At 37.7% G+C, this 25,778-nt stretch overlaps 1 protein-coding gene across 1 annotated transcript; it reads left to right on the top strand.

The window, feature by feature from the left end:
• The first annotated feature begins 737 nt into the window (after nt 1-737).
• Nucleotides 738-24,280, top strand: LOC150088328 (putative ammonium transporter 3). Its single transcript, XM_090370124.1, has 8 exons — nt 738-959; nt 3,145-3,368; nt 6,801-7,123; nt 12,633-12,704; nt 12,941-13,000; nt 13,476-13,552; nt 20,444-20,760; nt 24,047-24,280. Exons 1-8 carry the CDS (start codon nt 764-766, stop codon nt 24,278-24,280), a joined length of 1,503 nt encoding a protein of 500 aa, XP_090226250.1. The 5' UTR covers nt 738-763.
• The last annotated feature ends 1,498 nt before the right edge of the window (nt 24,281-25,778 follow it).

Below are 25,778 nucleotides of genomic sequence, written 5' to 3'. Positions count from 1 at the left end.
GTGTATCTCTTTTGTCTGTATGGATGTATATATGTATTGGAAACCCCTGGCACCATCATGTCGTATATTATATATACGGACTAGTTGTATGTATCTGATATTGCAATTAAAGATTCTATTCTATTAACTGCCCGGGCAACCAACAAACAAACAACAACCATTTTTACAATTCTTCTTTTTGACGATTTTCTTTTGTAAGAGAAATTACTTCTTTTTTTTCGGCTTCATCTCGAGAATTTTATTCACGAATGTCCATTAAACTTTTCTCAAGGGAGTACTGCAAATGGAAAGATAGCACGATAATCATAACGCACATGATTAACTTGAACCAAAGTGTACCTTATTTCTGCTGCCCCAACTACGTGAGTGGAAATATCATAAACTAGAGAGGAGGGGACGGGAGAGCTGAGAGAGCTCACTTCATGCAATCGGATAGTACAGATAGTGTAAGAACACAAGTATTGATATATATTTGTATGTACAGAGAACGGATATTATTATAAACGCAGAGAAACCCACTTGGAGCGCGACTTCGATTTTATAAACAACACGTCAACGTCTTGCGTTCCAAGAAATGTTCTGTGCTCAGTATGCGATGATTTATAGATCAGTTAACTACTTTATAGAAGCTGACCAGTATGCAGAATAACAATAGCAACCAGGCCTTTAATCGATACAGTGCGTTGCCATACTGCCCCACTTAGACTCCGGTCTTTTGATGTCTTGATATGCTGTTAATAAGCCCTTCAACTGAACGTAAGAAATGACAGAATCTCTGTTAAATTTCACTAATACAGCCGAAAGCGTCACTACTACAGCTAAAAGTATCGCTGTTACAGCTGAAAGTGTCAAAATTACTGAGTTTACTGACTCAGCTGAGGAATATTCGAATCGTGATGATGCGAATGATGTGGTATTTATTCTTACTAGCTCGTTCCTCATCTTTACTATGCAATCAGGTAAGATTCTGCATTATTGCGTTTCTGTACTCGTTCCATATATTTCGGTGTGAGTCGTAATGTGTAATAAAGAAATACAGGTTTTTTTTTTTTATAAATAGCATGGTTGTATACATGTTTCTCTTTATACACGTACAAAATTATATAAGTTATGAATGAAAGTATCGCGATTTGATTGTGTGAAAAATCACATTGACCATGTACAATTTAGCTTAATTGGTTTGGTTCAATGTAAAGAACAGTTTACTTCTTGAAAAGATTACATCTAGTAGAAGAACGTGGAAGCAAAATAGGGATAGCCGAGATGGGAAAGTGTTTCTGAGTGCAGATTTAGCAGATTTATGGTGTTGAAAAAAAAAACAAAACAAAACATAAAATAAATGAAATATTTATAGACTATGTATATTAATTATTCCTTGATTTACGTTGTAGAAGCATTACTAAAATAGCTCACGTAAAAAAAAAGAGTTAATTTCCCAAAAGAAATGTTGGAGAGTTGGATGGTTGCTTTGAGGATGAGTCGATGCACAATTGAACTCTCGGATGACACACATTTATTGATGTCTATTTATGTAAAATATTTAAAAAATAGTACCGAAATTATTTTTGTATACTAAGTGGTCCTAAACGAATATAGATCTCTCTTGAGAATGAAATTCCAGTGTAGAATGTGCTACTGACTGTGAGTTCTTATTTCTTCATTTTTGATTTTGATTTTTTCCTTTCTTGATGGTGATCTCAAACAATGAAAGGCGTTGAGACCTACAGTAGGCTAGTTCTGTGTGAGGTTAAAGAATTAACGTATACAGTTTGGCGTTGGACTTGAATTTCTGTAGATTGTGATCGATGTAATTTTTAATATAATTAATGTAACTGATGCATTTTTTTTTAGAATTACAAAGACCATTCGAAAGAACAGAAGGGATAAACGAAGTAAAGGGAAAAGATAGGTCAGCGAGTCCTAACTAGAGTTGAACAGCTACTGGGTGATGAGCCACGAAATTTTGAACTAGTCTGGAAGAAAGAGGTGCGCTATTACAGCTAGCATACAGAAGAACATTATCCATATACAAGTGTCAAGCAGCAAAAACTAAATGTGTACTTAACACGGAATGGAGTGCATTTGTAAATGAAAAATCATTACGAAAAATGTATCTTATTAATTAGATAATTAACATGTTTAGAGAATAATGAATCCACAATCGTAGATATTTATACTGAGAGAATCTCCAAGAGAGGAATATGAATTAAAATCATTCTGATGTAAGCGACCTTGAGAATGTACCTTGATAGATGATGTAATCTCAGGTATTTGAGATGAAGCATTTATTATTATTAGTAGTAATTTAGTTTTTATCAAAGTTTATTACTAACTGATTGTTGTGAATCAATTTATCTCTTTGAATAAGAATAATAATAACAATAATAAGATTGTTTATTAACTTACATAAGATACATTAATGATTCCGTACACAGATCATCACCAGAGAATGTTCATTATAATCAGATGACGACCAAAACATTTAACTAGCCTTTATAGGAAAACAATAAAACGCCTTGAAATATCGAGGAAAATTGCTTGAATGTCCCTATCAACATATTTGCTTTATGTTGCTCATCAAAAAATGAGTACCATAAGCTGAGTTATATGTATGATGTTACTCATCTTTAGATGAGTTACGTAAGGTAAGATGTCGATGGAATCCACCTTAGCGATTATTAATATGATGGAAATTTTTAAGTCAGAACAAGAATTGGTGGTTGACAGAATTTGCCATTATTTTAGGAAGGGTTGAACCAGTGCCAGATTAATTGCCCAGAGCGCACAGTAAGCATGTGCTTAGAGGCCCCTACAAATAAACTGATTAAAAATCACACAGGCCGCATTGGAGGAATGCTCTAAAATGGGCCCCCATTCACTAGGATTTGTGGTGACTGGACAGTGGTTTGTGCAACTAACATGACAATTTTTAGTATCAGAACTTGTTAATGACTGAACAACCGTGTTCTTAAGATGGAATTCGGCTAAAATCTGCAAAATTTTAAGAGCCTGTCTTCGTTGATGATAGCTTCGATCAGACAAATCTCGCCGTTTGTTACAAATGAGAGTAGTCTTGTTATTATAACTTTTACCTATCAGTTCTCTGCTTTTCGGGTACTGAAGTTTCCCGTCTTGCTTTTGTAGGTTATGCTTTGCTGGAATCTGGGATTGTGTCTCGAAAGAACGAAGTTAATATCCTGATTAAGAATGCCACCAATGTTTTAGTAGGAGGCTTGGCATACTGGATGTTTGGATTTGGTCTTAGTTTCGGGAAAAGTATGTCAAACATGTGGATAGCATTGGGATCTTTCTTCACGGAAGCATCACAGGAAGATATGGGCGTTGTGTATTCCAAGTTTGTATTTCAGGTAAGTTCTATTTTCTAGTCCCCTCTAAAAAGATCGAAATTAACTGTGCGTTTACATAAATGTATAGTATTTTAATTTTAATAAGTTTTATGGTGGATTACTTTGTAATCTCTTAACATAATATATTCATTTAAAAATCAATTGCACGGTTTAAATAGTGTCGCTCCAATTCTTTTTCAATTTAAAATGAATTGTTATTGTAAATCATAGCTGAAGGAATATTGTATTTTGTCTGGACTATTAAGCTGATCATTCTAATTTATTATTGATCTTTGCATTATAACTGGATATTTTATTAAATAACACTAGCCAACGTGATTGTTACCTTCATTAATATAGCAAGTGTTTGCAGCCAAATTTTATTCGTAGATTTCGAAAACAGTTCTTAAAATTTAAATTTATTTCTGTATATACAAGTTTTTCTTCTTCTTCAAGAGGAGTGTTTCCATTTACAATGGGTTTCCTCAGCCTACAAGTTATTTTTGGTAGGATTTTTTCCCGTCATAAAGTGCGGTTCAAGAAGCCCCTACACAATGTTATGACACAAGTTTTTGTGTTTACCAAATAATACGCATATCTTGCTACAATTTAGGGAAGTCGATATGACAATGGTCTGTTGTATTACTTGCAAAGAACGATGTTTGCAAGTGATCATATAAGGCAGTAATGTAGGGGAGTCTCCCATACAACCTTGCTTGTCTGCCTTCCACCTCTTTCTTTCAGTAATGGAAAGACAGTTGTAGCGTAAGCACATGTACAATTTATCTGTGTCTCTATTGCACAATGTTTGTTTCTTCTGTGGTTATCTTAGTACTGTATTGTCAAAATCTTTAAGCATAAGCAAAGGAAGTGGCTGAATCACCCTGACAAAAAAAGGAAGAAAATCTAGAGTATTATCTTAGTACTGTATTGTCAAAATCTTTAAGCATAAGCAAAGGAAGTGGCTGAATCACCCTGACAAAAAAAGGAAGAAAATCTAGAGTACTACTAAATGTGCATATCCTTTATATATATTTTTTTGGCTGCGAGACTTGATCAGGAGAAAACGTGGGCTCCACATGTGTGCTGTATATTACTAGTACAGTACCACAGCTCTGAGGATGATTAATTGGGAAAATTAAAAGTACGCCTTTTGATGTTTCTTTGGTGTGTGGCGAACAGGAAATCGCGCAATCACACTAACAATTCTTATTCTGTCGGACAAAAATATCAGGTATGTCTAGAAAAAGCAAGCACAGTATCAAATATGCTAACATAACATCTGCAATAAGTAAGGCCAATTTCACATAATGAAGACCTGCCGATACCAGATCCTCTAAAATCATGGGATAAAGAAAGCAGTAATTAATACTGTGAGATTCTTGTGTTGCAAACTTTGCTGAACCGTCCACGATACAACAAGCAAAGTCTGAAACACAAGGTTGGATGTTATAAGTTTCTGGTTGGACTACCAACCGTTAGCACGCCCATCTTGATAAATAACATTTAACAGATACAAGTACAATATTTGAAAAATGTAAAAATAAATAAAGAAATAAATAAAAACAACACAACCTTGACTAAAATCAGAAATAAAAAATTAAAAAATAAAAAACTCTGGAAGAAAATTGTAAAAATTGCGAATACCGGAATTTTGTAAAATCATAAAATGTTGGCAGGTCTAGGCAAGACAAATTAAGATGCACTGTCGGATCCACATAAACTTTTGGGTTTGGATTATTACAGGATATCACGATAGCCTGTAATAATAATAATCTGTTATCATAGTTCATCGTAACACATATGCTAATATACAGATTATACCCATTGCCATTGAAATCTTTTAATAAAGTCAAATCTTAAAAATATTTTATTACAAATTTAAAGATAGAAATAACTATTGTTAATCAATAAAAGAGATAAAAGTTTTTTTTTTTTTAATAGGAATTAGCGATGCTTTTATGTTAAATGCTGGAATTTTACTCGGGCCTGCTTATTATTAGTAACATATTTCGCTAGAGTGAATTACGATATAAAACCTTTTGATAGACCATATTTTCGGTATAGTCTTTCCTTGATGGAAGCCAAAGTCAGCCTTATAATACATATATGTAAATTAACTGATCATGTTCTTTAATTTATATTTAATATTTATTCAAATCTTTGAGGGTAGGATTTTAAGCCTTACAGTGAATGATGATTAAATCTGTTAATAAATGTTTTTGAAAAGTCGACTGTATTTAGAGTTATAGAAAGGGGATGGACAGCTTATTATTATTATCTGTTTATTTCTCTTTCGAGACACCGATAAACAGCACGTGGCTAGATGGTGTGGTTACATTATATCAGCATTTACAAGCATATTTACATGAACTTATTTACAAAATTTGGAGAAGAAAAAACACAGAGTATGTGGTTAATGAATTAATTGTTAAGTTGGTTTAATTAATTACTAAATGATTGTTAAATGCTAAATATTATTATATAAATTATTAAGTTAGTCTTCTTATTATATTTGTACCTGCCGGTACACATTACTAAAGGTTTCTGTCCTATACATTTTGTCTGTAGATAGTTTTTCTGGATCTATATTTAAATTATTAAAATAATTTAAAATTAAATCTTCCCAGAGAGTCCAATTGAGTCAATTGGCACTTAAGACTTGAATCTTCCCTGTTTATTCTCGGTCGTATCATCCGAGGGCGAGTGATCACATTTCCCACTTTCGGCGCATCTATTCTCTCCGTCAGTAGCTTTGCCAGAGTTAAGATGTTTCTGGTTATGATGATATACTTCCAGGGTGCGATATCCAGATTGGCAAACAATGTTTTTACCCCAGCTGATACTGTATAAGCTTGCTTCCTTGCGTCATTTAACTACTACTACTAGTATTTCAGAACGAGTGTTATGACATAGTTCTGCGATTACACATTTAGCATTACTTCTACAATACACATACGCAAATTAGCCACTTTACTTTACCGGAAGATATGTCAGATTTTGTAATCAACTTCTCTGTGATATTAGTGATTTCACGTGTATCGCAGAATGCCAGGGACCCAACATGGCTACTAGACAGCTCTTGACTTTCTTTCCGCTTGTTCAGGAAAAATAAAAATGCGCTGGTTTATGCATTTTTATTTTATGCAGACTAGACTAATTTACTCATAGATCTATTGAGGAAATAAATTCTGGGGAAATGAAAGACGTTCACAGAACTTATCGCCCCATAGGCATAATCCGGTTCTGATTTAAGCATAGGCACAATTCTACTTAAATTATATGGCCAATTTCTGTACACTGTGGTTATTTATTCATAGAAATCATAATACTCGTAAGGAAGAAACTCTTACGCTATTATAAATGATATTAATTTTAATATTACCGTGAAAAGGAAATAACACAGAGAGAGATTGTCTTGTGTTTATTATTTTACTTTCGAATTCCTTACAGTTGGCTTATGCTACCACCTCAACAACATTGATATCTGGATCTATGGCGGAGAGGTGTAAGTTCACAGCATACTGCGCTTTCACTCTTCTTAGCATCTTGGTTTATTGCATTCCTGCTGGGTGGATGTGGAGAGAAAATGGCTTTTTAGCAGTTATTGGGGCCGTGGACATTGGAGGGTCTGGAACGGTTCATTTAGTAGGAGGATGCAGTGGTTTAGTTGCAGCAGCAATGTTGGGACCGAGGATTGGAAGATATGATAAAGGGACACAGCCGTTGCCTCTTGGAAATCCAACAAATGCCTTATTGGGCATGTTTATGCTGTGGTGAGTATGTTTTTCCACTTTAAAAATAAATTTAGAATAAAAGTAAAATGTTTGTTGTTGAAGTAAACCGTGGTGTGTGTGTGTTTTAATTAAAGAAGTTGGTTTTAGGCCCTTCAGCGAGTTAGACCATATTATTCGATATATAATATGTTTATAAATTGCATGTGTTCTGTGATCGATTTTGCTTGTTTGCTGGATGAAAACTCAGAGGTTCTGGGAGAAAAAGCCGTGCTATCCTCGCATGAGAACGACTAACTTATCCACATAATGAAAAAGGCCTATAAAAATTCTTCAAGTTATTGGATGGGATTCGAACTCAGGTCTCTTTCACGCGCTGTGGGGATTATATCAACTGCGCTACCGCGAGGGCATTCAAGAAGTAATTCTTAATTCAGCAACAATACGGAACCGTATTCATTAATATAAATTACATATACCGAGCATAACAATTGAATGGAATATGCATGAAAATAAGAAGTGAGTCAAGTGAAAATGAGATTTTCTTGTTTACTAACTCGTGATAAATTTCTTAAGTTAGTTTCTTTTTTCTTGGGACCACCGTAATTATACGAGTCTTTTCAATGCTGCTGACCATTACAGGACAGCAAAACAGCAGAAATGACAAGCGCTTCCATCACTTTTAAGTTTCCCCAAAAGATGGAAATCTCGAGTGATCAGTCGTGGCTGTATACTGGTCCAACTCTTCCAAGCAGACAGACGCGCCGAAAGATTTTAATAGCGTGTCCATCGAATGTGCTCGTGCGCTGCACGGCCAATCAAGCGTCTGAGTAGATCTTTTTTTGGTACGTGCAGCTTGCGCTACAGGTTGTTTGAGTATTAAACATCCTGTAGGGTGATATGACTTGAATGAGTACAATGAACAATTGTACAGAGAAATAGAGTGGGCCAGTAAATCAGAATGTCTTATAATGGGGGATTTTAACTTCCCAGATATTGACTGGAACTTGTGGGTTGGTCACTCACACACTAGTCAGACTTTTGTGGAGTTATTGGATGATTGTTTTCTGCAGCAGCATGTTCGAGAGGCAACCAGAGAAAGTAACACTCTTGATCTGGTTATCAGCAGTGATCATTCGTGTATTAAGAATTTGCAGATAAAGGAACCACTAGGTGGCAGTGATCACAGTGTGCTGAAGTGGGATTTACTCAAAGAGGTAACTACCGTCAGGGGTAAAGGAAAGGGTTTTTGCTTCCGTAAAGGGGAGTACAGTGGTCTCAGACAGTTTTTAAATTCTGTACAGTGGGATCAACTGACGATGTTACAAACAGTAAATTCTAAGTGGGAAGCATTCAAAGAATTAATCGTGGAAGCTACTAGACTTTATATACCGATTAAGAAATATCGTTCAAGGTTTAGGCCTAAATGGTTATCAAATGAACTAATGAGACTCGTGACAGAGAAGAAAAATGCATGGGATGCATATAAATTATCAGGTGACGCAGAAGCCTGTGGCAGATATAAGCTAGTCTGTAATCAGGTCACAAAGGAGGTTCGGCAGGCGAAGGCGGATTACGAGAAATCTTTGGCAAAAGATGCTAAGAAAAACAGCAAGGATTTCTTTACTTATATAAACTCTAAAAGGAAGGGGATGAATATGATTGGACCACTTGACATCGATGGTTCGACTGTTGATGATCCTGCTCAGATAGCAAACAAACTGAATGAGTATTTTGCATCTACATTCACACGTGAGGAATTATTACAATTTGAAAATGGAAGAAGGTTATCAAATTGTAGCAGTGTGCTTAATGATTTTGTAATAACTGAGAGCAAAGTGGAGGAGAAATTGTTGAAGTTAAACATAAGAAAGGCACCTGGGGTGGATGGATCTATCCAGTTATTTTAAAGGAGGCGGCAAAGCAACTAAGCAAACCCTTAGCCATAATTATGAGAGCATCCTTGGACTCAGGGGAGGTTCCCACGGACTGGAGATGTGCAAATGTGTCCCCAATTCACAAAGGTGGATCGAAGGGTGACACGAGTAATTACAGACCAGTTAGTTTAACTTCTGTTCCGGGTAAAATAATGGAGTCGCTGGTTAAAGATGCATTGCAGGATCATCTAGACAAGACTGCAGCGATAACTCAAACACAGCATGGGTTTGTTAAGGGAAAGTCTTGTCTGACAAATTTGATTGGTTATTATGATGTGGTCACAAAGGAACTGGATGCAAAAAATAATTTTGATATCATATACTTGGATTTCAGGAAAGCTTTTGACACTGTTGCGCATGGAAGACTACTGTACAAATTGGAGCAGAATGGTATTAAGGGTAAGTTGCTACAATGGATAAAAGGATGGTTAAGTGGGAGAAGACAGAGGGTGGTAATCAATGGGTGCTGCTCTTCGTGGACTAATGTTATTAGTGGAGTCCCACAGGGTTCGGTGTTGGGTCCACTGTTGTTTTGTGTATTTATCAATGATATTGATGAAGGTATATCAGGCTTAATGTCGAAGTTTGCAGATGACACAAAGGTTGGCAGGGTTGTTAATGACAGTAATGGCAGTGTGCTACTGCAACAGGATCTAGATAATTTGGGCAGATGGGCTAAGAAGTGGCAACTGAAGTTCAACCTTGACAAATGCAAAGTACTGCATATGGGTAGAAATAACCCCAGAGAAACGTACCAACTGTGTGGTACTACACTTAAGGTGGTAGAAAATGAAAAAGACCTGGGAGTAATTGTGCAGTCAGATATGAAGTTTTCTGAGCAGTGCAGACAGGCTGCTAGGGCGGGTCATGGGGTTTTGTCAATGATATATAGGAATTTTGCTAGCAGGGAAAAGGAGGTGATTGTCCCTCTGTATAAGGCAATGGTCAGGCCACGCCTTGAGTACTGCGTACAGGTCTGGAGGCCTCATTTTAGGAAGGATGTAGATTTGCTTGAGCGTGTACAGAGAAGAGCAACATGATTGGTGAGGGGAATGAAGGGATTCTCTTACCAAGAGAGGCTTAAGTTCTGCAAATTGCAGTGGCTGGAGACTAGGCACCTGCGCGGTGATCTGATTGAGGTCTATAAGGCCTTGAATGGGTTGAGCACGCTGAATTCTGATGGGATCCTTCCACTTGTTCAGATTACCAACCTACGGGGACATAAGTTCAAATTAAGAAAGGACAGATGTAGAATAGATGTGCGGAAATTTGCCTTTAGCCAGCGGGTGGTTAATTGCTGGAACAAACTTCCATCTGTCGTTGTAGAAGTTGATAGGTTAAATAAATTTAAGGAGGAACTGGACAGGCATTTGGAGGGAATGGTGTGATTTTTTTTTTTTTTTTTTTTTTGGCTGATGCTGCATAAGCTCCTACACTTGCTTTCTTGCATCATGTGCCACTACTACTACTACTACTACTACTACTACTATATGATTTTGAAGGGAATGTTGTGTAAGGTTCTGCAGTTCTATTCAAATTAATTTCAGCGTGACCAACAGCTGCCAGTGATGCTGAAATTCGGCTAACATTTGTTCTCAGCCTCTTGTCATGAATGGAGTCAGAGACCAGATGGCTCTGGATTAATCTGGTGAAAACTGAGGCCAAATTCCACATCAGTGGGACTATAAACACCAATACTAAGGGGGGGGGGGTGCCATAGACCCATCCCATGCAATAGAGGAAATCCAGCTTACACGTACCTAATATCTCTGCATGGTGTAGTTTCACGGATACCTTCATTATCGGACCATTCTGTTTTTAAGAAACTGTCATAACGAGTTCTATTACTTAATGGTATCGAGACAGGTTAGAAAGTGTTGTCATTGCATGGTTGCAACGGCGAGGATGCTTAGAAATAACAGTTCTTATGCAGAGCACTGCGACATATCGGGAGGTCTGTACAAGTACTATTGCGATGCATTTTACTGCTGAAAGGGTAATCAGCCACTCATTACCCATATACACATTAGTGTATTGATACACATTAGTGTATCAGGCGCCTCGATTTCCCGACTATCCTTCCTGCGACTTTTAGCTCTGTGGGTACCTGAACGACAATGTGTATCGTGCGAACGTTAAGGACCTGGCAGTCCTCAAGTGTAGCACCCACGGTATATGAGAAACATCATTCACGATATGTTGCGTTCTGCAGTTTGCTATGAAATCATTCGGTTTTGTAGTCCTGATAGATCACAATAGCGACCATCGAGGCACATATCGAATAAAGATTGATGAATCCAATATGATCACCTCAATAAAGATGAGGTGATCATATTGGATCCCCTCATTGAGCACTAATATCATTACAGAAGGGTCACTGGAATCATACAATTATTTCTAAATAATTCATAATTTAGCACAGTAGTATGGGCCAGTGAGTGAAGAATTTAACTGAATCACCGATTTCATTCGTTCAAGATCTAAGAGATTCAATATCGAACTTACCCGAGGAAAATGACAAATAACTTTATGGACTGTTCTCAGAGCCTTTCCCTCAGAGGGGGAATAAGGTTTGATGTGCCTTTGGGAATTCAGTTTAGTAAGTGTAGGGAAGAAAGTCTTCCCTACACTGAGCAGTAAACCTGAGTTCGAATACCGTGAATGACGTGGGGAATTTTTATAGGCTTTTTACACCAAGAATAGCTGAGTTAGTGTCTGAGCGAGTGAGTAGCTGAGTTAGTGTCTGAGTGAGTAGCTGAGTTAGTGTCTGAGTGAGTAGCTGAGTTAGTCAGTCTCAGCTGAGGGTTGCATGTTTTTTTCTGCTGGATGAAATTTTTTCATACAGCAAACAGACAGTTCGGCAACAGAACACATGCAATTTACAGACACATTATATACTGACACTTCATAGCTGTACATAGTTTTTAAAGCTTGGGAGGATGTAAATAGTTGGATCTGGCCATTTGTTGTAACTCGAGTACTGGTATATCAACTGTCAATATCGGCGCAAAGGCTGTAAGGTGACTATGGCTCTGCTGAATAACTTTAGTCATTTACTCAACTCCAGTTTTAATTGTGAACAAATGGATTTTGCATATTTTGCAAATTTTCCAACGAGGCTCGCCAATGATGCAAATAAACTCAATATAGTCGTTTTTATTTTGTTATCCGTTAGAGGTTTTTTTTTAACAACATTGATAAAATTTAGTCATTCAGTATTACCAGTGTGGCTTTTGTTTTCCACTTTTTTTTTTTTTATTTCGGTAAGTTCTAAGCTCAACGCTTCTTGACTTATAATAATAAGCCAAGGCGTTGACCTTAGAACACTGTAACTAAAACAGCTTTTTAGTAAAACACTTAACAGATATGTTAATTGTTTTATTATTATAGAAGCATTCTAAAATGAGAACTCTGTATGCATAACGTATTTAATCATAAAAATAAGAGATACTATTTTTGCTTTACTGTTATTTCGTTCACGCTGGGTTTCGTAGTGACTTTTCTCCAAATTAAATTTCTAGAAGATATTAATGTTTATGTTAATATTGTTGGATTTATCGATGAACATTCATTAATTTAAAATGTATCATGTAAACTATATTTTATTCCAATAGGTGGGGCTGGCTCGGATTCAGTGCTGGGAGTACATGCGGCATTGTGGATGAAAAATGGAAATATTCATCAAGGTAGGAAACGGTCAAACCTTTATGGCAGTTATTGATAAGTGACGTTATTAATAAGATGAGAAAGGAGACAATAAAAGTCTTCCCTGGTTGTTTTATAAAACCAGAATGTTCCTCAGTTGTAAGCAGATATGAAGAATTTCTTCTTATTTTCTTACAGTCAAGGAATAGTCTACTAAGTAATAAAATTCTGGACTGTATATTCAAATTTTCTGTCTTAAAATTCTTGGTATTTTCAGGGCATCTGTTACAACAGTTCTTGCTTCTTCCGGAGGAGGAATGGTAGGAATGGCATTTAGGTAAGTAATGATACGATATGAAAGGCATAAGTAAATGACAGTATCAGATATCCGAAAAGAAACCGGCTTTTTTTTCTTTTGTTCTGCTACCACGAAATGATAATTTACAATTAACAGAATATGATCTTTCAGTTAACGCCTCACTCTTAACAGATAAAATTTCTCAATTGATAAACTCAATAGATAACATTATTGAGAGTATTCTACTAGTTTAAACTAGGGTCGGGTCTGGCATCTGGATGGGAATAAGAAATGTCGTCCTCCACGATATGAAATCAGAATAGTATTATATTAATTTCATCGCCTATGTTAGCCGGCGCCTACATGCGGTCGGTCACTCTTAAGCTTTTACGTCATCACGGCCCTGTTTTAAACATTTTAGTGAATCGTTATTAATGAGTAGCTAAATTAATAGATAATCTGAATACCCATGACCAATATAAAGATTAAATCTTTCGTCCACAATTCCTTTCAGCTTCATCACCAAGAAAGGACTTCATGATGTGCCGATTCTGATGGATGCCGTTATAGGTTCTTTAGTAGCCATATCAGGTAATACTGAAATTGTGTGATAGATGCCTATCAGTGGTTTAATCTAAGTACGCCAAAGATCGCTTTTTTCAAACTAAAGTTCAAAATATTTAGTAAAAAGGAGGCATTACTAAAATGGAATGGAATGAATTATTTAAACAAAAAATGTATAGTTTACTATTTATTATTAGTGCCTATTAGTAAACCTTGCTAGGAAACAAGTTATGCAGCATCAGCCAAAAAAAAAAATAAAAATAATAAAATAATAAAATAAATAAAAAAAATATATATATATAACCTATTTATTGACCTACTTCTTTTAAGAATTTTCCTGATTCATGACCTCGTTGGTAGTACAGTGATTATAATCTCCGTCTTCCCACACCTGTTGGAAAAGGCCTGAGTTCGAATTACATCAATGCGTTCGAATTACGTCTATGAACTATTTGGAAAAATACCATGAAAAAAGCCTTTTCACAAAATGGCTAAGTAAGTCGGTGTCAGGCGAGGGTTACATAGTCCCCCCCCCCCTCTGGATATTCTGATTTTTGTTCCGCAAACTGACCGAAGAATGAACGCAATTACACACAATATGCATATAAAAATAATAAATATGATAAAATTATAATGAAACAGTAAGGCAGAGAGGATAAGATAAAAAGGTTCAACAAGGAAACTTAAAAGCGAAGGTCAACTTGTCCTTGGTATAACGCTGGTAGAGTTATCAACACTCCTGCTTATAAAGGCAAAGCGCACGGGACTCCCACTTCCCAGAATCGATCAGGAGACTCCAGAAGAAAAGAGTAATAAAAGCGGGACAACACTTATATATTATCCCGCTTTTGTTACTTATATTTTATTATACGTATATGTCCCGCTTTTATTACTCTTTTCTTCTGAGGTCCTCTGATCAATCTTGGGAAGCGGGAGTCCCGTACGCTTTTGCTCTTTGGACAGATCCCTTCCCACAATAATGGGGGTTTTACGGTATGAACAAACAAATTAATTTACAAGGGAAAGGGGCAGGTTTCATGGTTCCTTTAAAGCAAGGAGATTTTTACCTTCTACAATCATCTCACCTCACTGTTCTAGTTTCAAAATTTGTACACGAAACACATTGTCAGAAAATTCAATTTTGACAAAACCTTATTCAAAGTAACTCTGCCCATTGAGCAACTTGAAAAGAAACAGGTACAGAATAAAAGTTGGAAAAAATGGAGTAAAAAGAAAATACACAAAAGAAGGGTTCCAAAAAAAAAACAAAAAAGGGAGGCGGATTTTAACCTCCCTCGAACTGCTTCCCTGGTTAAAAACCTGATTTAAAATCACCTGGTAGCATGCTAAGAGAATCTGCAGACTTTAGCTCGTGGAAGTCAACGTCGAGGGTTTGTGCTTCAGGTAGCAATCCGTGGGGAGAAATCTCAAGATTGAAGGCTTGCTTTCTGGTTAGAGGGCAGGTTTTGATTAAAGGGCTGAATGTAGTATCCTCCATTTTGTGGTTTCCCAGAAATCTGGTGGATTCAGATAACTAATGAGCGTTTTAAGGTTTTCTACCAGCCATTTATTATCAATTTTAGTATTTAGCCTCCTCTAGCAATCAATATGTGTTGTATGCTTCAATTTAGACCCAAAAACTGAACAAAATCAGTGATTATATGTATTCCTGTTCAAATGCCATATTCATCTACAAAGAGTATGCCTATAACTGAAAGGGCAGCGGCTGGTCAAATGTTCACGGATACAGGATTGCAGGGTGAATAAATCTCCTACCATATTTAATGGTGGTATTCAAACCAGAGTCATGCTGGAAGTGCTGCTTAATTCACAATCTTCTTGTGGACATCTTCGTATATAGATAGGTCACATGATCGCAAATAGTTAAATTGGAATCATAGATAATCCCTCAGATCAGCGTAAGACAGAACTTATGGAAGGAATGCTCCTATCATGGCAAGTGTGGACTTTTCCTGAGAAGTAAACGTCCTCATCGACGACTTTTTAGGATTTATAAGACCAAAACAAATAAATATTTATAGAGATAGCAATCGATTAAGTCAATGTGGTTCGACTTCAGAAAGAACAGTTGTAAATAACTTTGTCATCTGCATAGTGAACACTATCAAGAACAGAGGCAACTGAATGGAGTGAGCTGACAAAAGGAAGTTGGACAATATGCCCTCCAAGAGAAGCGACTGCATGAACAAGTTGAGTAAGATGATATATTTTGGAGATGAGCAGAGACTGTAGAGATGTAAGTCTCTCTCTCTCTCGTTCTCAGTGTGAGTAGTAAGGTAGTATTCTTGGCAGAAATGGAGGAGGCTTTCCATACTGACCGTCTGAAATGTGCTTTCGTCCATCAAGTAGGCAAATCAAACGAAGGATCATCACTAGTCACTATCACAGATACAATATACGGATGCTTAACATTTTAGTTTCTGTGGCGCTTGACACACCACCACAGACTTTGTCAGATTTTCTTTAGATAAATAGCCAAACCGACCAAAAATGTAAGCAGTTTAGAAACACGATATCCTGATTACAGAGAGCCGTAGCTGCCTTGGCCCTTATTTTCAAACAAGCAAGGCTGACACAATATATCAAAATTTTAGCTAAATGCCTTAACTTTTCTGATATCTGAAGGGGTAATTCCAGCTTAACATAGTAACTCTAGTCTTAGTATCGGTTATAAACGCATTGTAGTACACTGCCCAATCATTAATATACGGACACTTGCATATCTATAAATAACCTTTGTTTACTGGAAAACTAATAACATCTGCTGAAACCTTTATGACAGCCCCTGGTCTCAGTGGAACATTTTCCACCAGTATTTTGTAAATGTCCCTCGATATTTTACACCATTTGAGGAAGGAAGAAGAGGCCAGGAAGTCTCTCTTCACACACACTTTACGATCCAAGAGGTTTTATGTCAGGGCTCTGGGCTGGCCAATCCAATTATTCGACGCTTATATCCTCAAACCAGTCTACCACACCACGAGCAGTACGACAATGAGCGTTGTCCTACTGAAACAGGTATGGGCCTACCTCGATATGCTACCACAACGTAGGTAATGCATTATTATCCAGGACATCTAGATATTTTATTTTTTTTTAAATTTCCATCTGTTTATTTCAGTACAGGTTTGCTTTCACCTCTATCACACAGCCGACCGGCTAGAAGGGTGTACAAAAAAGGCAAAATAATAATTATTCACAATATTTACAATAGTATTCATGAATTTTACAGTGTGTATTTAAGAATTACTTACAATATTTATAAAAATGGTGGTTAGATATTAATTTTATGTTTCTTGATTTCAATAAAGATTTGCATGGTCTTATTATATGTTGTTATATTTCCTGTCACACAGTATTGCATCTTCTGCCTTCTAATCCGAGGAGTTCAGTTTGGGCAAAGTCTGAAAAGATACTAATTTTCCTTCGGGATACTCCCATTCAGTTGTAGAACGGGATAGGTTCTTCGCCCTATACTGCTTGCTCTGACAATATTTCACTGGATCTGTTTTCAGTGAATTGAATAGGTTTACTATATTTCTTGGGAAAAAAATTCTGTTTGGCAATAGACGTTGTACATCACAGAGCGTAATGGTAGGTGGGGTTGCCATAGGTGCATTTAGCTTGGTGTAGAGAAGAGGCATTGAAAACTTGAGGCGTCAATCATCCCGATAAGCATTTGAGAAATTAAGAGGATGTTGTTCGATGCTATGCGAAGACGCCAGGGGGTGATATTTAAGTTGGTATATAATACTGTCTTAGAGATGGTCAATGGTTTGTTTGCCTATTACCCTATTCATTCATCTTATTATCGAGTACTCGACTGCGAGGAATCTGCTTATATTAGACGGTGGGTGCAGAAGACCAGACTGGAGATGCACAAAGGGCAATTTCTTGCAGGCACTATTGGACATATCTTCCAATTACTTCCGTGTTGAGCAGGTTCGTGAGCTCCTATGGGACTGCCCACATTGCAGAGGACGTTTTATTTTTCATTTGTGGAGAAATTACTATGAAAGGTGAGACCCTCATCCCATATCAAGCCAAGGCCGGTAAGTAAAGTGTAAAGTCTGTTAATTGTCTGACGGCACCAGGGGTTTCTCCCATCTCCTTGTTGTGTACTCTGTTTTTGTGACACAGAACTCTGTGGAGGCCAGAGATTTAAAATGTGCGTGGGGAGGGGAATGTCGTGTAGTGTTATGATCTGTTGTTTCTCTGACCATTTAGCCGTTGGGCCCGTATTGGGACCCACCGTTGCCCACACTTTGCCACGAGGAGGCAGGTCAGGCACCCAGTAGATTATTTAAGTACTCTGGCAGGCCCTGCCACCTAATTTCCACAAGGCCTATACATAAAAAGGGGGTTGAACACTAGGATTTAGAAAGGCCAAAAGAGATTTTCGAGAAAGCGGTTGAATTTAGAAGTTGATTAGAATTTGGCGGCATTGTTAAGGGAGCGTACTCGGTCGGTTTAGTTTAAGTAGTGGGAGACTGAAGATTGGGGGAAACACGTAGAAGGATGGGGACGATAGAGTAGGCATCCCCAAAGAGGTCAGTGGGGACGGGCTCCACCAGACGAAGTATGGTGGAGGCAGGGAGGGGAGGAGACAGAGACCGTCTCCTCCTCTCCCTGCCTGGGGATGGGGTTTTAAAGGGAACTGGGTTTGAGTACCAAGTTCAGATCGCCAAATGGCGTGTTGTGTCTTCACTTTCTGTATCTGCGAACCGTTATGATGATGTCAGTCTTCATTCTCTTTTTAGTAAATGTGAGTTGAGCTGATTTGGTTATATTGAGCTCCAGACCTATTTACTGCAGATAAGCTACGAGGCTGTCAATAAGGACAGCGATTCGATGAATTACGTGGTTGAGTCTATGCAAGGTCTTTCGAAGATGTATTTATGTACAATTTGAGGTCGTCTGCGTAAGATGAGAAATCACTATACCTTGAGAGGAAAGGTTCGAGGGCGGAATCTAAGAGTAAACAGGCCAGGAATCCACCGTGCTGTATTCCCCGTCTTAGAACGCACACTTGCCTGAAAGATTTATGGTTGATGAGGCTGCTGTTTTGGCGTAAGGATTAGGTTGATAATTTTAATAGGATTCCTGTAATACCAAGTATTTTTCCAGAATGTAAATCAGAGCAGGGATTGAGAGCCTATCATAAGCACATATATCAAAGAAAATTATATCCAGTTGACATTTGTTGTTGAGAGCTGTTGGTATTTTAGACAGGGTGTCAAGTAGGTTAGTATATATAGATATTTTGGGGATCACTGTATGAAGATGTTTAGGACTGTGAAAGACACAGTGATCAACGAGTGCTGTTAAGACAGTATTCTTAATAACAGCATCCCACTGAGATAGGTATAATGTCTTTGGGCTCTCTAAGGTTTCTTCTTTTAGGTATGGATTGAACCGTGCAGTGATTCCATATGGTTGGGATGTCCGGATTTTAAAATCTGATTAAAGATAGAAAGGGCTCCACAATGAAAGCACTGCACACTTCGATCATAAAAAGTGGGAAGCCATCTAGACCAATAGTAGGCTTGTCGGGAAGTTGGTTGATGGTACTTATAAGACGCTCTTTAGTTATAAGTATAGTCGAAAAGGTCTATCTGAACTGGATGATGAAATGTCTGAGGGTGGAGTTATTGTGTCCGTTGGCACTTGGTTGAAAGACAATGATACCCATTCCCTGAATACATTTTCCCCGATATGAAAATGCTTGTTAAGATGTTATCTTTTGGAGTGGTTTATTCTGTTGAGTACTACCGCCGGTATTTCTTTACATTAGAGAAGAGTGGCCCGCTCTTTCTTGTAGATCTGGTAGTCGGCCGAGTTATCAAACTTTTTCCATTTCCGGAAAGTTTTTTGTTTTCTGCCGAAAGTTTCTCTGACTTCAGCGTTGAACCATGAATTAGCTCTGGAGAGTTTTATTTCCTTGGAAGCTCCTTGGGTGGCAATATTAGCTAGCTCTTTTGCCAGGTTTGATATGGCGACGTCTGTTGATTGATGTTGTAGCTTCTCCCAGTTTGCTTCAGTGAGATGTGCTAGAATGATTTTTTTTTTGTTTTAAGTACAGGATGGAGTATACCGTTTTGTTCATCACATCATCATTATCTAGCTCTTCTCTTACATTTGAGTAGTTGAGAACGTTGATATCAAACGTGATAAAAGAGTGATCAGAAGAAAAGCTGTGGTGTTCTGAGGTTAGACTAAGATGTGGGAGATTGTGGAAAAAGATATCCAACATCTGGTTTCAGCCGAGTAGGAGGTGTAATCTGCTGAACCAATCCAAATGATCCAATGACTGTCACGAGATCTTCAATGGCCTCCGTATGTCTTGGCAAAGGCATATTAAAATCGTCTATAATGAAAGTAGAGGTATTCGGGGGGGCAAGGTTGGCTGCCATCTATGCTAGGAAGGTCACTCCTTGAATCGTTTATATGATCAGGTGGTAGATACATAAGACAGATTTGGAGTCTGTGGGATACTTTTTGAACGTGGCACACAGAGCTTCAAAGTTATCCGATTTGCTTACCTGATATCTCGATTGTTCGTAACTTGACGAGTACACTAAAGCATCGCCTCCGCCACGTCTGTTATCTCTGGAGTTATGAAGACTGAGTTAGACCTCAGCATTCACGATTTTGTCCAAAACAACCGATGGTCCCAGTAAAACTCCACCAAACTTCATTGTCAAACGATGCAGTCCAGCAGGTACCTTTCTCCGGGCATTCGCTACATAAGCCACGACCCTCCCACTGGTAGACCATGTATTGTGACTCGTAACTCCCCAAAGATTAGAAAACTATAATTATATAAGTGGTGATATGAATGGAGTATAATGTTTTAATTTTGAAGTTCACAATTTCCTTCCTTCTTCGGAATTTTAGGGGGATGTGCCATAGTACGCCCTTGGGAAGCTCTAGTCATCGGAGCCATCGCCGGCCTGCTTGTGTTAATCAGCATTCCTATCATCGACTGGCTTCACATTGACGATCCCACCAACACCTTTGCTGTCCATGGAGTAGGAGGATTATGGGGCATGCTTGCCATTGGTCTCTTCCCTGAGAGAGACTACATTCGAAATTACACTAGAGGCCTTTCCGGACTTTTCAAGGGTGGAGGATGGAAGTTAGTGGGTGCACAGGCCCTAGCAAGCGGAGTGCTCATGTGCTGGAGCATTGTAGTATCTACTGTATTACTGATTGTAAGTATTTATATAATTTTAATAAAAGTTTTTAATACAACATAAGAAAAGATCAACATTAGATCTATCGGTGATCAAAATTCAATATGCCAATAAAACTTTTTAATTTCATTAGGTAGTTAGAAGGAAATTTTCGTTTTCTTTTTTTGTCGTCTGCAACATGATTTCGGTCACTGAATCGGGTATGCTTTATTTATTTTTTATAACACCCCCCACTCACGAAAGTTACACTGCTCAACAAATTTAACAGAACACATAAAAAACGTGGGGTAACTCGTACAGCTTGCAATGAAGCGGGACAAAATTTGGTATGCTGGTGTACCATTGAATAATGATGAGAGGAGACAGCTAGAAACTTCGGATAGGTATAAGGGGCATCCGTAGGGGTTGAATTACCAAGATGTCACATTACAGATGTTGATACAAGATGCTCGAAAATATTGTCACATTCCATCAGTACGGCGTATGATCCCCTCCAACGATTAAGCAGGTCTGACAGCGGTGAACCATGCTCGATATAATGGTGTCTATAAGATTCTGTGAAAAGAAATCCTATCAGCGCAGACCTTAGCTCACTAAGTGACTGAGGAGTTGACTTTCGGCGTGCAATGCGATACCCAAGAGTGCCTCACACATGTTATGTTATGTTGTTTGGTTTTTAGGAGCATTAGCAACTAAGGCCATATTGCTCCGGGAATATGCGGTGGTCATTCCCTGACCTTTCCGCATCTTCTGTATTTGGTGGTGACGGGCTCGAACCCCGGTCTAATCAAGAAGCGTGTGCTCCTTCCCACCTGGCTACGGAGGCGTCCACCTCACACATGATCAATCGGATTTAAGTGTGTGATCGTGCTGGCCACGGTAGTCGTTGGATATCTTCAGTTTCAAGATATTCCTCCACCATTTGAGCTCTATGTGCAGTGGCATTGTGGTGCATGAAAAGAAGATTTGGGCCAACCGCACCCCTAAAAAGTCGCACATAGGGTTCGAGGATCTGTTCTCGGTACCTCTACGCAATTACGTTACGCCTATCAAAAAAATGAAGAGGGGGTGCAGCTGTTGATCATTATTCCGCCCTACACGAGAACACCGCCTGCACCGTAAGTGTCCCTTTCTCTGATGTTGGAGGGATGGTACCGCATTCCTCGTTGTTTCCAGATAAAATAACGTCTAGAATCTGTTTATAGGCTAAAATGGGACTCCTCAGAGAACAGAAGTGTACCTTTTTGCCATGGCTCCAAGTCACATGTTCATGGCACCAGTTTCAACAATTTTTTATTTTTTTTAAATTTTTTTATTTGGTAGTTATTGGCGCATCGGCTTCTGTGGCCATAATGCACCTCCCAAGGTTTTTGCAGTACTTTGATCCAAGCCCGAGGCGGGATTCGAACCCGCGACCTTTGGGTTGCTAGGCAGGCGCTTTATCCACCCGGCTAGCCCGGTAGGGCCAGTTTCAACAAACCCTGCGTTGTTTGGGGTTAATAGGACACAAACCACTGGCTTACTTGCGTAGAGTCCACTTGAATTGAACTTTCTTAACATAGTCCGGTTGGAAATGTTTTCACTTGTGGCCGCAGCAACCTAAAGAGTCAGTTGATGACAGGACATCGTAAGGTTCCGTCTTGCTGTTAGATCCTGATAGCAGTCTGTTCTGGTTGACGCAGTCCTCAGGCGACCTTGGCCAGCCAGCCCTTGTAATGATTCCAGTCTCCTGAACTACTTCCATAGTGCCGAGACGACACTGCGTTAAACATTAAGCCAACGTACCATCTCCGCCTGCAACCGCCAGGCGGAGGCGAGAATCACCTAAACGACAATGACTTGCCATCCTGAATACTGGAGATGTGGCTAGCCCACTGAGCAAGCCAAAAAACAAGAATGAAGTGATCTGGTTGCAACCCGTGTTTTTACAGACATGAATAATTTTCATAATGTGCGGCTCTGTAAGGTGATAGATCGATTTCTATTGGATACTCGGAATTTGCATGTCAGTATGCCTATTATATCAAAATTCGACTTCGGCGATGCTGTTCACAATAAAATAGTCATGAAAAACATTTTGTTCTATTAATTTTGTAGCAGAGTATGAGAGAAATATAATATGATGTTTTCTGCAGCATATTATTAGCATATATTGCAGAGAGGTGTGCTAGTCCACCCAAGGGATACTATCAATGATATACAATAAATTATTCCGTCATATAAAGGTTAGACTACAACTTGAATACTGCATCTATACCTGAAAGCCCCATTTTAACTAAGATGTGGGCCTATTGAAAAGAGTACGGAGAATATAAGATTGGTTAGGGCACAAAGGATTAATAACATACTGAACTGAAGGCTCTCTTGTGTTCTGTAAGCCAGAGTGTTTGGAAACCCAAGCATTTTCTGGGAGCGAGATCACTGAAGTGTTAAATGCTTTAAAATGGTTGTGTAAGCTAAACGCTGAAGATATGTTACTCTTACTAACGTGATACGTACAAAGGGGTATACATTTAAATTTAGAGGGAATTACTTTAGGACATTTGCCCAAAATTTTGCTTAAGTCAAAGAGTGATTGACTATCGTAATAAATTCGTATCTAGTCTTCTGGAGCTTGTCTGAAGTTTATCTGAATTTAAAGGGATATGGACAAATACTGTAAACAAATAGACAATATCAGGATAATTAATGTGTATTTGCATATCTGCTTCAAAATATGAAATTTATGAATTTTATAGCGAATTTAGTTTGCTTAAGTGTCGAAACTATTATACTTGAGTCTACCAGAAGAGGTGGGTAGGGGCGTTTGGCTGTTGAGGTATGATATGGCTGTAAAGTTACAGGATTGCGAAGTTGGCGAAATTTATAATTATACCCCAGGTTTGCTTTCTTGATTGCGTACAAAATGGCACTTCTGTACATAATCAAAAAAGAAGTACCACCATTTTTTTTTTTTTTACAATTCTTCTAGTTTAGGAAAGCTTTAGCTCTCAGAATTCGGGGTTTATCAATCTAATTACTATTTGTATCCTTTGATATTTAATGAGGTCAAACATTTCTGTTGGGTAATGGACTTTAATGAATGATGATTATTCATTCTGCGAAATAAAAAAAATGTGATCTGTTTGTTAATGAGAAATTCTGAAAAATGTAATGTTACATTTGTTCGTTTAAACTTAACATTTTCAATATTGCAAAAGTCTTCATAATGTAATGTGATTGTTTAACCAATAGCTTATGAAACAACGTATTCGCTGCGGGCTGAGAACTTATTTGCAACTAAATAAAATTAATTTATTTCCAGTTTCTGAAAATCACAATCGGACTACGCATGACAACAGAAGAAGAAATAATGGGACCAGATTATGTGGACCACTGCCTGCAGCATGATGGAAATTATAGCATATTACGCGCACTTAAGGAAAGGGAGCAAACACGACTCTTCCATTCTCGAATTCCAGACAAACCCAAGAAATCTAAAAAAAGAAAGGAAGAAAAGCAGAATATCACAGTGACCGATCTGGACAAAAAACATTGAACGAAGAAACAAAATTCAGCTTCATTTGAATAATTTAGTCCTTTGGAGAATATCTCAATATTAAATTCTTGAAATTATTTGATCTGAATCTGTATTGTTTAAATTACGACTTACCGTTTCCATTCGTCATATACTTAAAACCTTCAATATTTTCTTGAATTTTTCCCTTATAATCTTTATTCATTCTTTATTATTGATATTCTTCATTAAGACTGCTTAAAGAAAACTGAACTTATTGAATAATAAACTCCTCAAGTTATTGTGCGTTTGTAATTGCAGTATTAAAAGATCTCCTCTGCGGACAAGGGATTTTATGAACATAATGTAGTGGTCGCGACATGTTTAAGTGCACATGCTGCATTCTGAGTATATTCACCGCTATTTTTAATAATAATGAAATATTTAAATAAGTGGTTAGGATAACCAGATGTCCCGTAATTTACTGGAAGTCTCCCGTTTTTAATTTTATCTCAAATGTCTTACTTCCCCTTGTGATATCAATAGCTGATACACTTTTTCTTTATTTATTAATTTTTAAAGAACAACCTACGCAGGCACAATAAAAAAGATGAATCCTACGATCGAGATTTAAACCGAGTCATATGATCGAGATTTAAAGTTATTTCATGGCATTTCTTTGCAACTAATTTTAAAGAAAATTGAAATGTTAAATGACAGTCGATTTCTCAGCTTTATTTATAACGCTTAAACTTAAAGTTGCTTTCAAAGATTTTGAAATTTGGATATTTTTCCTCATCTTGGTCCATCTATAGAGTTATTCCGTTCCAAAAAAAAAAAGAGAAGAAGATAGGGGTACGTCTCATTCTAACTTCCACTCCATTTCGATTTCCTCACCACTTATAAAATTTAGCAAAGCTGTTACAATAAACGTACGGGACTCTGAACGTTGCATCAGCAGGGCTTGTAACTATTTTGGCTTGATTAGCACATTAATTTCCAGTGGTTCCAGCATGTCCAGGAATTCAGCATATTCTACCAATTTGGTGACTTTGCTCAAGTTAATGACACTTTATATATATATATGAGGAAATACATAGAGCGCTACAATAGATGAGACCAAGTCATCCATCATATCACTTGACTGGGCCCAGTCGTAAGCAGCAGTACCGTAATCTAATTTGGATCTTACGAAGACTGTATACAAGTGCAGTAGGGTAGATAGGTAAACACACCGAGCTTAGCTGAAATTAACTCTGAAGATATTTCCTTTCTTCTTAAAAGTAACAAGAAGTTTTTTTTTTGTGATTCTATATGTGTTCTAAGACGTTCAGCTTGTTATTATAAAGCCATGTCAAAAATATACTAGAAGGAAAGGGGATGATATTATTCCCTACTCGGAGCTTTGGTTCAGAGTGAAACTACATTTTCTGCAAAAATGTATTCCATTTATTTTTTGTACAGAGAGTCGATAACCATTATTCTTAGTCCCTCTTTATATTTTGTTGATTGCCCCCTGTAGACGTCGTTTATCCATCGG

Source organism: Mastigoproctus giganteus, chromosome 3 (genome assembly GCF_048544385.1).
Source record: "Mastigoproctus giganteus isolate SK-2022 chromosome 3, ASM4854438v1, whole genome shotgun sequence".
Classification (NCBI taxonomy): domain Eukaryota; kingdom Metazoa; phylum Arthropoda; class Arachnida; order Uropygi; family Thelyphonidae; genus Mastigoproctus; species Mastigoproctus giganteus.
The sequence above is the reverse complement of the archived record's forward strand: the minus strand, read 5'-3'. Positions and strand labels throughout refer to the sequence as shown.